Source organism: Plutella xylostella, chromosome 26 (assembly GCF_932276165.1).
Source record: "Plutella xylostella chromosome 26, ilPluXylo3.1, whole genome shotgun sequence".
Taxonomy (NCBI): domain Eukaryota; kingdom Metazoa; phylum Arthropoda; class Insecta; order Lepidoptera; family Plutellidae; genus Plutella; species Plutella xylostella.
The window spans coordinates 4,663,382-4,680,391 of record NC_064006.1 but is presented as its reverse complement, the minus strand read 5'-3'; the positions used below and the strand labels follow the sequence as shown (position 1 = coordinate 4,680,391).

General features: G+C 38.0%; 1 protein-coding gene across 1 annotated transcript; it reads right to left on the bottom strand.

Annotated features, from left to right (window-relative positions):
- Positions 1 to 1,603: 1,603 nt before the first annotated feature.
- LOC119692145 (homeobox protein slou) lies at positions 1,604 to 15,114 on the bottom strand. Its single transcript, XM_038111420.2, has 3 exons — positions 14,832 to 15,114; positions 2,994 to 3,319; positions 1,604 to 2,515 (listed from the first exon to the last, which is right to left on the bottom strand). Exons 1-3 carry the CDS (start codon positions 15,094 to 15,096, stop codon positions 2,270 to 2,272), a joined length of 837 nt encoding a protein of 278 aa, XP_037967348.2. The 5' UTR covers positions 15,097 to 15,114; the 3' UTR covers positions 1,604 to 2,269.
- Between the last annotated feature and the right edge of the window lie 1,896 nt (positions 15,115 to 17,010).

The following is a 17,010-nucleotide window of genomic DNA, read 5'->3' as shown; positions in this document are numbered from 1 at the left end:
AAGTCAACAACTAATCCCTTGTTATGATCTATCAGAGTATGGTAAAACTCGGTAACGCTCTGCCTGTGTAGTCATGTGCCGAATCATGGCATGTGGTGACAAAACAAGCAGGCGCGGATCCAGCCCTTAAAATAGGCTATTTATAGCTATGGCCAAGTCCAAGGAATATAAGTGCTTCTCTAACAAGAAGGCCACGTCAAAGGCGGCCTACCAGACCTAGAATAAAATTTTGCAATATATTTATTGTGCAATAAGATTTGAATCCAAATGACGTTTGCGCAATCTTCAATACTAACCCTATACGATGAATTATACTGCAAAATTTTCAATATTTCGCAATATAATTGATCGTCTAGGGGCCGTCTAACTAACATCTACCCCCGGCGCGTCCAAATTCGAGTCAAAGCTAGTTTTTTATTATTCTGTGGTCAAAGTTCGTAACCGCACATGATTTTTTGCTTTCCAGAGGAGATCTTTCAGAGGGAATCTACACTTTATCTACACCGGTATCTATCGTATACTTACTGTATACCTGTTATGCTATTAGAGCTACTTCCTGTATACCTATTATGCTATGAGAGCTACTTAGCTACCGACAATATCTGAACTCCTCGGTAACAAAGAAGTAATGTATAGATTAACACCTTCATAAAATGCGAAGTGATCGTACCTGTGCCTCTCGGGATTCGAACCCGAATTTATATTCGGGTTCGACAGACATATTATATATAATAATATAATATGTCTGTCGTGGAGGGTGGTTGCACATAATCGCGCAGTATAGGTACTTTATTATTTTTGCTCAACTTGCTGGTAATAGGTGGCAGAGAAGTATGGAAGCACCTGCAAGCCTAATCTCGCTACTTCTGATAGGACACTTGCACTTCATCTGGGTAATATTTTATTATGACCGCAATAGTGAAAGATCCATTCTGTAGGATGGGAATGTAAAGCAATCGGTCCTGCGCCTAGCTCTCTCCAGTCGTATCGATCAATCCATCCTATTGGGTTATGAGAATGTGGATCAGCTTCATTCAGTCCTCATTCAGTCCACTTGTGTCAGCCTCTGACCTCCCAGACGAGTAACGGTAAAGAAGAAGGTACTATTTTGGTATGTAATACTAATAAAACAATGATGAAACGTGGAACTAAGTATTTATGTTTAATATCAACATCAATGTTTTATTCGAGCCATTGTATTTACAAGCATTGAGCATCTTAATTTTACATTCAAATTGGTTAATTACCTACATCCTAATTACACGATTAAATAAATAATTTTACCATAAGAAAATAAAAATGGTTTTAAAGATCACTGACGCATGACGGTCTTGTAGATGTATTAATTTGTAACATAAACTTTCGATATGATTTCAAAAAGTACTGCAGAATGGTTATTAGTAAGCAGAAACGAGGTGACTCAGGGGGCCATTCTGAAAAGTTGTAGAACAAAAGTTGTTTAGGATGACTCCCTGAGTCACCCCCCTTCGGCTTACTATACCACTTTTGCAACACTTTCTATAAACATATAACTAAGTAAGTAGTCTATTATAAATTATAATTTTGGAGATGTACTTAATAACAGGTAACTGGAGGTGTACAAAATGTTTCAAGATTGACAATTAAACACAAATGTGCCTGAAGAAATACATTATTTATCTGAATAAATGACTTTGTCTTATTTATAAATAAAAATATGTGTAGGTAAACACTAAATGATATAGGTACTTACATATTTGGCACTGATTTACATTAAAGTATCTATGTCAAGTATATTTACGGACATTATAAGCCACAATTACAACTAACATAATATTTTATTTATACAGTCTTGCGCCGATTAATTTATTTACATCCTATTACTATATTCACAACATTAAGCTAAAAGCAGCCAAATCTATGTAGGTAATAATTGGCTTTATGTGAGTTAAGTACTTTTATTCAAATTCTATACACAATCATTTCAATATTTTTGGTTACAGCTTCTTAGATTATTCGATGTTGACACTATAATATTAATCGCACAAACTTGTCTCTTTGTGCTAGCTTCACAGTATTTTAATTTATTTAAGTATCACAATAGACTCCTTATGGCCTCTTCATTCTAACGAACACCTAAAATTTGAACGCAACCGCCAACAGCATCGCACTGCGTTCATACGAACTCAATTTAATCTCACACGCAACGTTCATGTAGGCGCTAATTCGATAGTCCACTTGCGTTATCACTGTCCTTTTCCCGCGGGTCGAGCCCGGGGCGCTGCCACAATCACGTGTGCGAGTGTCCTAGGCCGTGGCTGTGGTGGTGGTTGGCGGCTAGATGGTGGAAGTAGGGCGCGTAGGGCCCGGGCCCGGTGAAGGGGTAGGGCACCCCGTGCGAGTACAGGAGCCCCCCGGGGTAGGCGCCGGCGGAGAAGGGCCCCGACGGCGGCGGCGGGACCGTCGGACTGTTGACGTCCATCCCGGGATTCTGCTTTTTCCATTTCGTCCGGCGGTTTTGGAACCAGATTTTGACCTGGGGAGGGAATGTGAAATTAGAAATTAGGTTCATGTTTTAAAGTTGTAAAACATTCTGCTCTGGATGTCCATATAGTATGTGATGTGATAAGTGTTATACAACGCGGAGACATAAGCCATAATCTCCACACTATACTAAATTAATTAAGAATGGTGCCAGATGAATACAGTGTTTCTATTTATAAACCAACCTATAAACTGAGTACGAGGTATGAAACAACATTTTATGACCTTCAGAAGGTGGCATGTAAAACAATTTGATATAATTGATAGCATAATAAAATTATAATCTTGCACCAACGCGATTATTTATATTTCTGTCAATTACCTACCTAGTTAATATAAATAGGTGTGCATACAGTAGGAAGCTTAATGGGTTGGCGCTTGCGATAAAACATAAACCATAAAAGTAAAAACCAGTGTTTCAGTTTCCAAAACCTTCAAAATCCTGTAAAAACAAACAAAAGTGTACCAACCTGTGTTTCCGTCAAACTAAGACTCAGCGCCAGATTGAGCCTCTCACAGACAGACAGGTACCTCGTGGTCTTGAACTTGTTCTCCAGAGACACCAGCTGTTCATACGTGAACGCAGTCCTCGCCCTCCTTGGCTTCGTACCTCCTTTCGAATCTCTACTGGAGGATAAACTCTTTCCTTTTTTCGAGGAGGAGGAATGCGGACTCTTTGGGTCACCGTTTTCGTCTAGGTCAGACTGTGTTAGGATATCGTCGTCTACGTTGGACGTCTGGTCGTCAGTCTCCACCTCGTCTGTCTCGAGGTCAGAGTGCTGGAGGTGGTCTTTGACTGAAACAAAACACATAAAAGGTTACTTGGAAGTTGTGTGAGCGACGGATTTCATTAATTATTGTGGTAAAAGGGTTCCATCCATTTAGGGGCCGTCCATTAATCACGTGAGGCTCAAAGGGGGGGGGAGGGGTTACTGAAAACCTCACGAAACATCACGAGGGGGGAGGGGGGGTTGTCGTTAGACATCACGTGTATTTTTTGTCAATAATTAGGTATTTCAGAACCGATATTTTGGACGGCGCAAAAATTTTAACGATTTGTAGTATGACCTATATTTTTTCTAGTAAAAAAATGCCTTTACATAGACTTCCAAAAAATACACGTGATCCAGGGGGGGGGGGGAGGGGTTGGTCCCAAACCTCACCAAATATCACCAGGGGGGAGGGGGGGGTCAAAAAATGAGAAAAACGACCTCACGTGATTAATGGACGGCCCCTTAGAGTATGGATTTAATGCAGATTTATTATTTTGTTAATTGCTCTACAATATCGAACAGTAGGTAGGAGTGTGTTAAAGTGACTACTTATGAAGTATTCTTGGCATTCGTTCCCAAATTCATAAAAACCGCTTGTCGTTGTCTTTTGGAGACGAGCGGAAACACAAATCAGTATTGCAAAACATCGTCGCTCATAAATGAAAAGCTCTTATTTTTCAGACATAACATTATACGCAATAAAACGATGATTTTATAGTTCTTCTAGTCTATTTTGCTTCCATTAAAAAATCATATTTTAAGATGATATAATGGACGTTTCCGTTTCCTGCGGTGTTACTAGTGCAAAATAGTTTTAAATGCCACTATTAATCCATAATGTGGCAACACTTACAACACCTCTTGAACAAGCGGAAGCATTAAAATATAATTTACGGTAGTTCGGTGTTTAGTGAAATTAATAAAATGCACATTTTAACGGCCGCCAGGATGTATAAATATTAGCAATATTGCCAAAGCGTTTATACAATGAAATCTTCGTATCAAATTGTACACCTCTTACACAGATTATAGTACACCTAATAAATGTAAAAATGTAGAGATTATTTGAGACAATCAACCGAAATTATTAAAGTACCAATCCAACACCATTTTCTAAGCTGAAATGGGGTTACATTAGAAACTGAACATACTGAATACCTAATTCCAAAATGCTGCAAAAGCTGTACGATAAGTACCTATATAGATGTACTTACATCTATATTGGTCCATAGATGTGTCAGTCAGTATGGAGAAAATTAAAACTGAACAGATCTGTGTTCTCTTATACATAGTTCATACTGAGTTTTCTACCTATGTTGTTAATATAACGATTATAACGTATGGTGGAATTTTATCAACTTACGTACGTATGGTAACTTTCCGTCGGCACGGCTGCGGCGCATGTCAATGATTAGAATGAAAGTAACCTTATTTTAGACCAATAGTTCATAAAACACATGCAAAACTATTAAAAATAACTTATTTGTTAGTATAAAAAATTTATTAATTCCTTATATGTAAGAGAAACAGACCACCCAATTAAACAAATGTGTGGGAAAAGTCCATATTTTCACATTTATCTCGCACCCTTTCAACTGGACTTCACTATCGTCCAACTTTTTATTACTTTCAAGAGTACTACCCACTGCCACATACACATCGTCCCAATAAATACTTAGTAACGTTAATTGGGTAGGGAAAAATGTGTTTTATCATTTGAGTAATTAGGGCTAATTTGCTGTCACGGAGGATGTCGTTTGTGTTTTTTTTCTCAGTTGAAATAACGAGCATATGTCGCGATGAGCGATTTAGTAGTCGCGTACTCACTGCGGGACTAAATACGTCTTCATGCATAGCTGAGGCCCTACCGAAAGCTATACTGTACTGTAGGTTATTAATATTATGGTAAAAAAACCCCCCACTACAATGCTGGTAATGACAAATGAGTAACAAATTGGTATTTATGTTTTGGGGCTACCGGATTTCATCCATATAATATTATCTACAAAAGAAATATAAACTTCAAATAGGTAACTATGTCGTATGTCAAAGGAATAAAGTGAAGGTAACCGCACATATTATACCCGTAACGTAGAAAAAAGAAGCGATCCCTTTACGTTTCGGGTATAGGTGACCAAATCAGGCAAAAAAATATCGTTTCTTCTCCTAATCCCAAACTCTATTTGAAGTGAAAAGTAAAGCATATTATTTGCTTTACTTTTGCACACTTATTTCAATGACATGCCTTATATACCTCTAGATACCTTGAATTTGCCTCCTGTGATAAATATTCCACAATTGCACATTATACCGCTTATAAGCGCTGAGGAAACATGCAGTTTTACAAGCAATTTCAATAATAAACATGATTTACTTGAAACTATCAGTAATAATTAAAGTATAAGCTTTAAGCGATAAGGCCGCCATTTTTGTACATATGTGTTAGTATTTAAGTTATGTAAGTTTATATTATGTGTGTGTACAAATAAAGAATATTCTATTCTATTCTATAAGCTAGTATTACAAGTAGCTGTATTCAGTGGAAATGAACCCTTAAAGAGACAATTATGAAACCATGTCGGTGCCTACAATAAAACAAAGCTATGTTGATGAGAACCGTCGCAGAGTCCATTGCCAACGTGATTCAAATAACTTATTGTTGTTTAATTAGATCGAATGCGTTTAATTACATTGTTCTGTGCAGTTATCCAGAGGGAAAAGGTAAGTATATCATAAATACATAATTATGAATGACTTCTAATACTACAATTAAAACATTCAATTTAAAATTGGAATAAAATAATACCGTTTTTAGTTGGTAATATCCTGATGCTTTGTTAAATTTATGTACTTACTTCAATGTTGCAGAAGGGCTGATTAAAATTAGCCTGTTCCGTTTAGGAGTAATTTGGTACTTTTTCAGTGGAATCAGTTTATTGCCCGTGAGTGTAGTTTATTAATAAATTACCTATCTACTAAAAAATGTTTTATTCATAGCCATGTGAATGCGGCCCGACACACTAACACAGATCAGCTAAAAGTATGCCCGGTACATTAACCCACCTTCCTCCAAGCACTTACCTTCCCAAGCCAAAGTTTTAAGCTAGACAAGAATTAACAGTCTGTAACAGAACTACATCTCCATTAGAAGTTCCAACTTGGCCATATCATACCCCCCCCCCCTTCCCCTGCCTCCATACATTCCCTGAATCTCGCAGAAAGCCTCTTGTAATCGAGAGGCCTTTATTAATTACGAAGTTCCACCGCAAGGGGGCGCCTCCCCCTCCATTCAACTCTCAAAGGACCCCCCGCCTATTGTCAAACAATTAAAGACCTTAAGCCATTCCGACTAAAGTCACAAATCCTGTAGCATGGCCACTCAACCGAAAATTCAAATTTAGAGCGTACACAGAGTAGGTAGTAGGTACTGCCGACCGTTAGGCGCTTTTCTTCCAGCCAGGAGCGATGTCTTTGAAGCGTGAACTGCCAGAGTGATTTTCGACTTACGGCCGCTAATTTTAAAGTTGAAACTCTGAGTGGGTAAATAGGGGAACTGTGGAGTGATCAATTTGTTAAATGAAGAAAATTGAGTTTTAAGCTCAGTCTAATTTGAGCCTTGCTGGTGGTTACGGAGGTACTTGTTCGCACGATGTACGTAATCACGTATAGTCGTGTGTTCTTCGGGTATCACGTTTTAGTAGCCATTACGGAAGCTTTCCGATCTTAATGTTTAATTGTTGTCAGCTTGTTTCATTTCGTCACAGCTTTGTATTTACTGTAACGTGTAATTATACACATAGAATAGATGAATTAAGGGACGTCTACGTAGTTTAGTCAGTACCTGAGAGAATTTACGCGAGCGATATTGCTATGAAAATCTTTAAAAAATAAGTATTTCAGAACATAAAGACAATAGTTACCTCCATAGTTTTTTTTAATCGGCATAAAAAATAAACGACTTACTATTAAGTACCTAACGCGTTTAGACCTAGGAAAAACTTACGTAATTTTACAGGCTATAGTTTATTATTCATTTACAGTTTCAGTAGTTTTCAGACTGGGCTTAAATCTAGTAGAATAGATAAGTTATGAGATAATTACCTCTATATATTATATTATAATGCAATAATATGCATGTACCTTTAGGCTTATGTATATTTGTTTGTTTGATTATTGATTATACTAATATAATGATTTTATGTGCATGTTGCAAGGTAAATAAAATAATAAAGTAATTTATTCATGGAATCATCTTTACTTAAATTGTATCTAGCGTACTAAACACAACAAAACATTTTAAATTCGTCATCACTTTTAACTTTTAACCCTTCTCCGCAAATGCCGTGTTAACGACGAGTTTACACGTTTTTCCCGCCACCGCCGCGCGGCGCTGTAGTCAACTCACTGACTTTTTAATTACCCTCCCGGAAGCGGAAATGATGTGACAACGCAGCGCTGGCAACCTGACGACGGAATTCGCATACAAATTTGGAATTTGCGACATCTTTGAATTTATTCCGAAATAATCTGCGCGTTTATTTAAACAGTGACGGCTCGTGTTCACGGTATTAGTGTAATTAATCTCTAGACTCGTTTAGCAAATCAAAACTTAATTGGCTTGTTATTTGAAAGCACAAAATAAAATTTGATGAACAAATTTCTACTCTGCTTTCTTCGGTAACTATAAATAAATTAATAGGTGAAACTTTACATTTTGTAAATTTCTTATCGTAACATAAATGTATAAGTATAGGACCAACGTAGGTTAATGGTAATCGTTTCAGACTAACGGTTGTACATGATATGCATATTATTCGTGCGTATTCCATTGTGATGCAGTATTTAAAACTTTTTAATATTGTGCAATGTGCAAAAACTCAAAGAGTATTCGTTTTCCTAAAAAATCTTTACCGACGCTGAAAATAAAGCCGACTGGACAGGAAACGGCGAGTCGTTCCGTCCGTCCGTCCGCGTCCAAGCGCGAGGGCAGAAAATAAGCCAATCCCGGGCTTAACCCTAAACGCTGCCTAAATTTATGTTTTCTTTCTGACCCTTACGACGCCTTATTCACCTTTTATTTTTATTTGAGTGAGCAAGGAACAAATCTTAGCGCAAAAGGGATAATAAAATAATCGTTAGATTCGTTTAGGCGACTCTAATTTCACGGGTGGGCACACAAAGGGATGCGAGCTGCGAAGGGTTGATTCTGTCCTTTTTTCTCGCGAGTCCTGCTTATTCTCCATCCCTGTCGGCGGTGGACCAATCAGCGGAGGCTGAGTAAAGTGAGTTCGTATTCTTATTCTGAAGAGCAAACGTTTGCGGGCGTGTAGGAGGTTGATCTACTGCGATGTGTGGGTATAGTCTCTTGTGAAAGCTCGGCCTTCTTGGGTAGGTAGGTACTTTTGCGTTTAGACTTGCAAATATGCAGAGAATTTGAGTTTGGATACGTTTAAAAAAAAGTTTCATATTTTTTCTTACCCCTCTATCTATCGGTGTAACTATTGTAATCGTATGTGTTATATGTGATGTTTTGGCTTCGTTATAGTTGCTCCGAAATACATGGACCGATTTCCGATTACCAATTGATACATGCTTTGTTTTAATTATGTATATTGTTGTAACATCACTTGGGCTGTAACTTGAACTTAGTGTCCGATAATGATGATGGTAAGGAGTGAGAGAGTCGGTAGAGTAGTAAAGATCAGGAGTGAAAATAATTGTGAAGATTTTTGATAAAAGAAGGCTTTTTTTGTATTTACAGTCACAAGACTTTGTTACCCAGTCGTGCTCATTTGTCATGGCTCATGCCCCATAGATAGCCCTTTGCTCTTTATTCGCAGAGGTATTCTGAAGAAAAACAAAGAAAACTGAGACATAAGTAGGTACTAGTCAAAAATTTCGCCGTCGCCGACGGATGTTTTGACGGATATAATGAACGCCTGAAAGACCAAAATTTAATTTTAGCAATGTGAAACAAGGGAAATTAGTTTTCTAAATAAACACGCATAAAACCGAATTTCAAAAAAATATATTTACTTATAGTTTTGACATTACTAAAACTTAATTTTGTCCCTTCGAAATCGACATAAACAACAGGAATAAGTAATTTAAATGATTAGGTGCAATTATGAATTATTTTCACGAAAGGAACCTCCACGAATGACGAATCAACTGTATATTGCACACTGGACACCTAGTCTTTCTGGATCAGTGGCGTACAGTCCATACATAATGATTCCCATCGGCTTCCCTTTTGGATTGACTGAACTGATATTTAGTGTGCATAATGATAGCTAAGTATAATTTTCATATCAGCTTCCCTAACTAAGAAATTAACTCTACGCCACTGCTGTCTAAAATTGTGTTCAGACCGGTCCAACGAACGCCCAACGATGGATATTTATCATACATAATACAGGGCAGATTGCAACAACGAAGGTCAACGAAACCCGTTCGTTGGCGTTCGTTTGGCCGGTCTGTACGCAGCTTAACTTATCACCACGGTAACAAACGCTATCACCAATCTCGAGCTATGGAAGGTAACGAATCAAAAGCCTATATATTATTTTACTATTAATACATTCAAGAGTGGAAATGGCGATAGCTAGGCCACACACTGCGAAGACCTGATAACCATATTCCGAAAGTGGCACTAGAATGAAAACCCCATGGAGGTTCAAGGCGACCCGGTCGACCAGCTTATACCTGAAAGCGGTCCATAAAATAACAAGAAAAAGGGAGGTCTTGGCCGGTGCTCAACTTAGTGGCTACCGACAGAGAAAAATGGAAGCGCCTGGTGTCAGCCTCAGACTTCTCGGAGGAGTAGCGGGAATGAAGAAGAAGACACAATTGTTTTGTACAGCGCGCACGATAAACAACTTTTTATGTCATAGTTATTTCCTCTTAATCTCTCCGCTAAGATTATCACGGTTTAAGTTAGGACCCCCATTTTATGATAATCCATATAGCTTTTGTCAATCAGGGATAGTGTAGCATTCTTGATGTGAAAAAGCAAAATAGTTTTTGGAATCGGTTCAGTATTTTTTTAATTTATTTGTTACTAACATTTTTACATACATATAAAGCTTTTTTTATCATTATACCTAAAATGAGTGTGTGTAGTTGCCCGCAGATTGCGCTACGCACATAACTCACTCGACCACCAATAAATGAGAGTTAACCCTCCGTCGGCTGTTCAATTTGTTTACAGTCTAAACTCATTGTCGTCACTCGGACAGCAGACGCCCGCTGACGGGTTAATTGTTTCCGTGGATAGATCACTAAATCTATCAATGTTGTATTTATTCAAGTAGCTCATTTACAGCTGGGAATAGACGGAACAGTTTATACAGTTTAGCCGATAAGAGCTTTAATTGCGAATCTTCCTAAGTATAAATAGGTTGCCTAGAAGAGAAAGGCCGCCTATTGTGCTTACTCCTTTTTTGTTATTTAATGTATGTTGTGTGTGTGTTTTTCAATAAAGTTATATTGAATTGTAAATAAACAAAACAGAGTGAGATAGATTATAGATAGATATGATAGCGTAATGTTATATATCTTATGTGCTAAAACAATAATAAACTACTTATACGCAATTGCGAATCTTCCTAAGTATAAATAAACAAAACAGAGTGAGATATATTATATCTATTGAGATATATTATATCTATACTAGGTATATATTATATTATATCTTATACCTTATGTGCTAAATCAGTAACAAACTATACTACCTAGGTCTAGCTAGAGTCCTGTTAGAACTAACAAAGGTTCAGTGTAAAACGCTTTACGGAAAGACAGAAAACAAAACTTCTCCCTTTTTTCGTTTCACACTTTCCTAATTATACACTCACGGGCAATGAAAAAGTTCCACTGACAAAATGCCGACACCAAACGACCCCATTTTTTTCATACATTTAATTTAAAAATTGAGCAAAATATTAACGTTATACCTAGTTGTTATTGGTAATATCCTGATGCTCTGTTAAATTTATGTAACTTCAATATTTCAGAAATTAATAATTTATTAAAATACGTAAAACAATAAAAAATATATGCTAAAAGGGGAATTTCTTATGTAAACAATAAAATTGTATGAATTAATAAGTAAATATGCAATTTGCATTAAGCTAGCCATTTCCGTTTAGTAGTAGGTGATTCGGTGCTTTTATTAACTCAAGAATGTTTTCTAATAATACCCTACTATGTTTTTGGACCTAATTTATAATTAACACCAATGTAATCTGATGTGCAGATAAACTTTTACTAAGGCCCTGTTCCACAATGTCTGGTTAGTGGCTACTTGTCAGATAAAATACATGCTGTCACTGTCAAATAAATAATAACAGAGGGTGACAGCATGTGTTTTATCTGACAAGTAGCCACTAACCAGACATTGTGGAACAGGGCCTAAGTTTAAGTCACAATATTTAATAAAAAAAATAATGTAGACTATTAAATGAATTAATTACCTAATTTTAAAAAAACAGTGGAACCTTTTCATTGCCAGTGAGTGTAAATGAAGCTATTTTTTTGCAACCTGCAATTAATATTTCGGTTCGGCATGAATGCAGCACCCCGGGTAACGAACCTAATACCTAATTGCGACATTAGCATTGACACTAAAATCGGTTTCGATACAATCGTACCTACGTAACTTATCTTAGATTAACTATATACAGTGACAAGATGGTGTGTTACAACTCACATACGCAAAAAGAAAACCGTTTTCAGTGTAACCTAACGACAACGATTGTAAGTACCAATAAATGAATACAGTTATAAGTCTTGTAGCCAAATTATTGAAAAATGAGCTCAGCGGTAGAAGCGGCGTGTTATTTGTCGAGACGTTTCTTTTTCCCTGACACTCCATCTAGTTCGTATAAAATATCTAGGTGAGAAACGCTTCAAAGCGACTACATGCGTTTCAAAAACTAACTTACCGGCGCTCTTAAAATACGCTAGTCTGTAAAAACACTCTAATCTGCCTGGCTAATATTTTCCTAGTGCAGAAAACACTAGAAATGTAGGTATAAATTAAGTACAATTTAACACTTCACCTTCCTTCAGCAATCAACTTCTTCAGATTTTTTTTCGTCAAGATTTTCATGCATCTAAGTTCATTCTACTTCTTCATTCGAGCATTTTGAGCACATTGTTACATTTATAAATGCATAATGTTTTTCATAATAACTCATCCTAATCCTAACTAATATTATAAATACGAAAGTAACAGTGTCTGTCTGTTACTCTTTCAAGTCAAAACTACTGAATGGATTTGGATGAAATTTAGTACACATATGGTCTAGACCCTGAGAAAGAACATAGGCTACTTTTTATCTCGTAAGTCCAACGGGAAAACTTTTTAAGGCGAAGCAAAGCTCGCGGGCACTGCTATTTTTTTTTCATGTAGCCTGCATCCTTGGCTGCTATACGTTATAAAAATTTTGCGCTATTAAAAAATCTTAGAGCGCGCTTAGGGCATTTCATGTATAGTTTCAGTGCTGCTTCTGAATCGTACGTGAATTATTTATTTATTTCTTTAATCCTTTATTGCACAAATATAAAAATAAGTGTACAAAGGGCGGACTTAATGCTACAAGCATTTTCTACCTGTCACCCACAGGAGGTGCAAGAAAATTTTATTATAAGGTGTGCAAAAACAACACTAGTACTACTCTGTTACAACAAGTCACTTGAATGCAAAAGCTGTATGAAATACGGCGCTAAATCCACGTAAAGCCGCGCTACCTGTGAGGCCTAAACCCGAGGATCAGTCGACGGAGGCCCCGCTCCGAGGGTTACTCCATCTTGACAATAAACGAACGAACGAGATAATATGTGAAGGATCTTCTTTATTCTTTAAGTCTCTCCTCCTCCTAAGTTGCCTCGAAGAGATCGCTTTTAGCGATAAGGCCGCCTATTGCGTTGTATCCACTGTATTGTAAATTGTTATTTGTGTCCTTTAAGTCAATAAAGAAGTATTCTATTCGTTTAATACAACGAGATAGAGCCCTAGTTAGCGCCACTGCGCAAAAAAACATAGTTTTTCGTAAGATAGGTGTAACCGTGCCTTGTTATAACCAAACTAGACTACCACAATGTCCACAATCACTAAAGTTTAAATGTTTTAGTAAGACATATATTTGGATCAAAGATTTTAGCCGTAGGTGAGGTGAAATATAAAATAAATATTTTACGTGTTATTAACGATCACTTAATTAATTAATAAAACTCTCTACTCTCTACTCTCTAATTCGGAAAGGGCAAGGGCTTTACAGTACGGTAATGCCTATAGGTATAGGCACAAAGCAAATAGCAATTCATCTCATCCTATATAGAAAACGAAATATGGCAGCTCTACTTTGTATTTGCTTTGTGGGTATAGGTATATTATCTATGGGAGTCTCCTTTTCACGGTATTGCATAATAATACCTATGTAAGATCTTTTACAAAAGTACATACTTAGGTAATAATGTAAGTACGTACGTACTTGTGGAAGGGTAACATAGTATGGTAAGCTATTAAATAAAGTAATACTTAGTTAAATACGACTAATCTTCGGGTTTCATGTGAACATAATTTCAGTTGGATTTTTCTTTGGAGATCAGTTATCGGTTTGATATTAGCTTTATTGATTATATATTATTAGTTGGTAAAACAGGAGTGACTTCCGGTAAGTAATATAATTTTAAAACTACTTCCAGAAGGCGCAATATGCGGTATTATTGCTAAAAGCAAGAACCTACGTATACTTCTATTGCGAGTTATTTTAGAATTCTAATTGGAATAATTATTATGCTCGTTAAAGCTTTCACGAATGACTACCTAAGTATTAAAAGTATGTTAATATTTAAAATATATATATGGGTATCTTTCAAACATACATACGAGTACCTATTATTATATATTTTTTCAAGTTATAACTACATACGTTCAATTTTAATAAGTATCTTTACTAACTTATTAAGGTATTTTAAACGAGAATATATCTATCATCTAGTTATATAATTATTTTTAGAAACTTGAATACGGCCACAACGATGTTAATAAAATTTTATATAAGTACAGCGGGTTTAAGATGATTGCACCTATTGATGTTTTCAAGCATCCGTATTAGTTGATAGATTCATCAAATTATAAAACGCGTAATATTTTTACATCAGTTAAAAAAGACCCGAGCAAACTTGATTATCCACCTACTGCTGGTGATTTATTACTGATTTTGGATGTAAGTTGGTGTATTCTGGTTTTGTTCACGTAAATTCAAATAAGAATATTTTTTGCAACAACATCATTCTTTCCCATATGAACTATTCCATCCCCTTTCTATCTTTTCCTGCCCTATACAACTCTTACAAAAACACACACACTAACCACTCGTATCCAGGTACACTATGCCAGCCCTATCTTTTCTTGTTCTACCCAATCCAAACCCCACACCAACAAATCTGACCAACCTGAGTCGGCGAGTCCCATCCCTTTCCTATCTTTTCCTCTCCTATCCAATCCCTGCCACACAATCAAGCACCAACCTGAGTCGGAGTCGTCCCGGTCGTAGTGCGGTCGCCAGTACGTGTCGTACCGCGGCAGGTCCGCGCGGCCGGTGAACTTGCTGGGGTCCAGGATGTTCTCCACGGAGAAGGCGATGGCGCTGCGCTCGGACGGGCGCGTGAGGCCCAGCCGGCGCGTGAGGTCCACGGGAGCCGCGTCCTCCACGCCGACCACGTCCAGCTCCGCGCCCGCCTCGCCCTCCTCCTCGCGCGCCTCCGAACCACGGGCCATCGCGAGCATCGTCATAGCATCCGCCTGCTGTCACATCCGTCACAACACTGGCCGGGAGACGGCGGGAGCGCCCGGCGGGCGGGACGCGAGGGGAGGGGATGCCCGCCCATTGGCGCACTCCAACGAGGCGTGACCTGGGAGGGGCGGCGTAATCGAGCAATAAGGATTAAACAATTTCGTTTAATACGTTGAATTATGTAAGAGAGCGGCGAGCGAGTAATCGGGCACAAGCGATAAGGCCATTTGCGCGACTTCGTTACGTATTAATGGGGCAGGAAATTGACTTATGAATATTAGAGGTTCGGAGCTGAAGATCGCGGCAAAGCGGTCCCAGTGGCGGCGGCGGCGGCGTGGCGTGGACGCGGCTATTACTCTCTGCGTGTGTACGTGTACACGCGCGTGTTTGTCCGCGCTCGGCCGCGAGCTGTAAACTTGGCTAGTTGCGGGTTGCTCGGCCAGCAAATTGGCTGTTAAACGGCTTTAGGTTGTATTGTGCTGATTACGCCGCCCGCCGATTAAAGTTCGGCGCTATGTAGAGAGCCGGTTCAGTAGATAGTTGCGTACTACTGCGTACCTATAGGTAGGTACATCGTGCGTGATCGCTGACGGTTATATGCCATTGCCATTAGTATAAATATTAAAAGTGTAATTATCTGATCTAATTGAGTATTACAGGGGTACAGCAGCCAACGTATCAGTAAATTCGATAAGGGTCAATAGGAAACAGCAAGGAAAATGTAGTAAATTGTGACGAATCTGACAAGTACCTACTAAGTACAGAGATACTTAAGGTGCACCATGGGTGCAACCGAGTCCGCGTTTTTCTAAAATATAAAAATGTATAACATAAAACTTATAAAGTTTAATTTGTTCTCAAAGCTTTCACGTATTTTTGCAAAAGATAAATGTTTTCCCCACTATTTTATTTATAACATTGGTAGGTCCTTAAATGTTCATTCTAAAATGCTAATAATAACACATAAAACTATACAGTATAATTATCCGGCCCATGCTACTGTCAAGCCTCTTTCTATTTACTCTGTAAATCAAATCAGAAGCGTACACCAAAAATTTTGATTTTTCGTTGCCATATATCCCTTCCGACGCATGTATTAAGAGCTCTACAATATAGTAGAGTTAACGTATAAAGTTAGATAGCCCGTTAAAGGCATGATGACACGCACGATCTTAGCTCTTTAGGCCTGATCGGTGTGGCTACTTAAAAAGTAATTCTAGGTTTATTTGTTGTGCTACAGGGTGATCCGATTCAGGATGGATTGTTGAATTGAAATTCTGTCGGTTACTGTCGAATTAAATGACTGCAGGTGAATAGTTCACTAACTAAGTCTGCAATTCCTACTTTGTAACGATTGTTCAAATTAAGATTTGTGAAATTTTCATGCAAAGCACAAACTATTGGATTAGCCAGATGACACGTAAAACCAACACCTGAATAAAATAAAAAAATGAAGTGGTTATTCATTACTTATTCGGTACACAATACACATATAAAAGTTCTGATCTCTGCGACAGATCATGCAGCGTAAGAGCGTCCGGGTTCGATCCCCAACCGGAGCAGATACTTGTTTCACTGATAAACACTTAATTAGTATCAGCAAAATAATACCACCCTATACCACAAAACCCTTTAGTAGAATAAAATCTGACCGGCATACCGTCACGTCGCTCACATTAGGGCGTGACGAAGCGTCCGTCGCCGGCATTGTGCCGCTGTCACACCCGCTGGGTAAGAAGAAGAAGAAGGAGCAGGAGGGTTACTTTATACTGACGAAAAACGAGTGAGCCGTGGCTGGCGCAGTAGCGCACCCAAATTCCCTCGTTTTTTGTCATATAGAGTGACTCCCCAGAACAATGCATCAATAGAGTGGTGTCATACGTTGTGTTGTAGGTACGTTGCGTAAGCGCTGC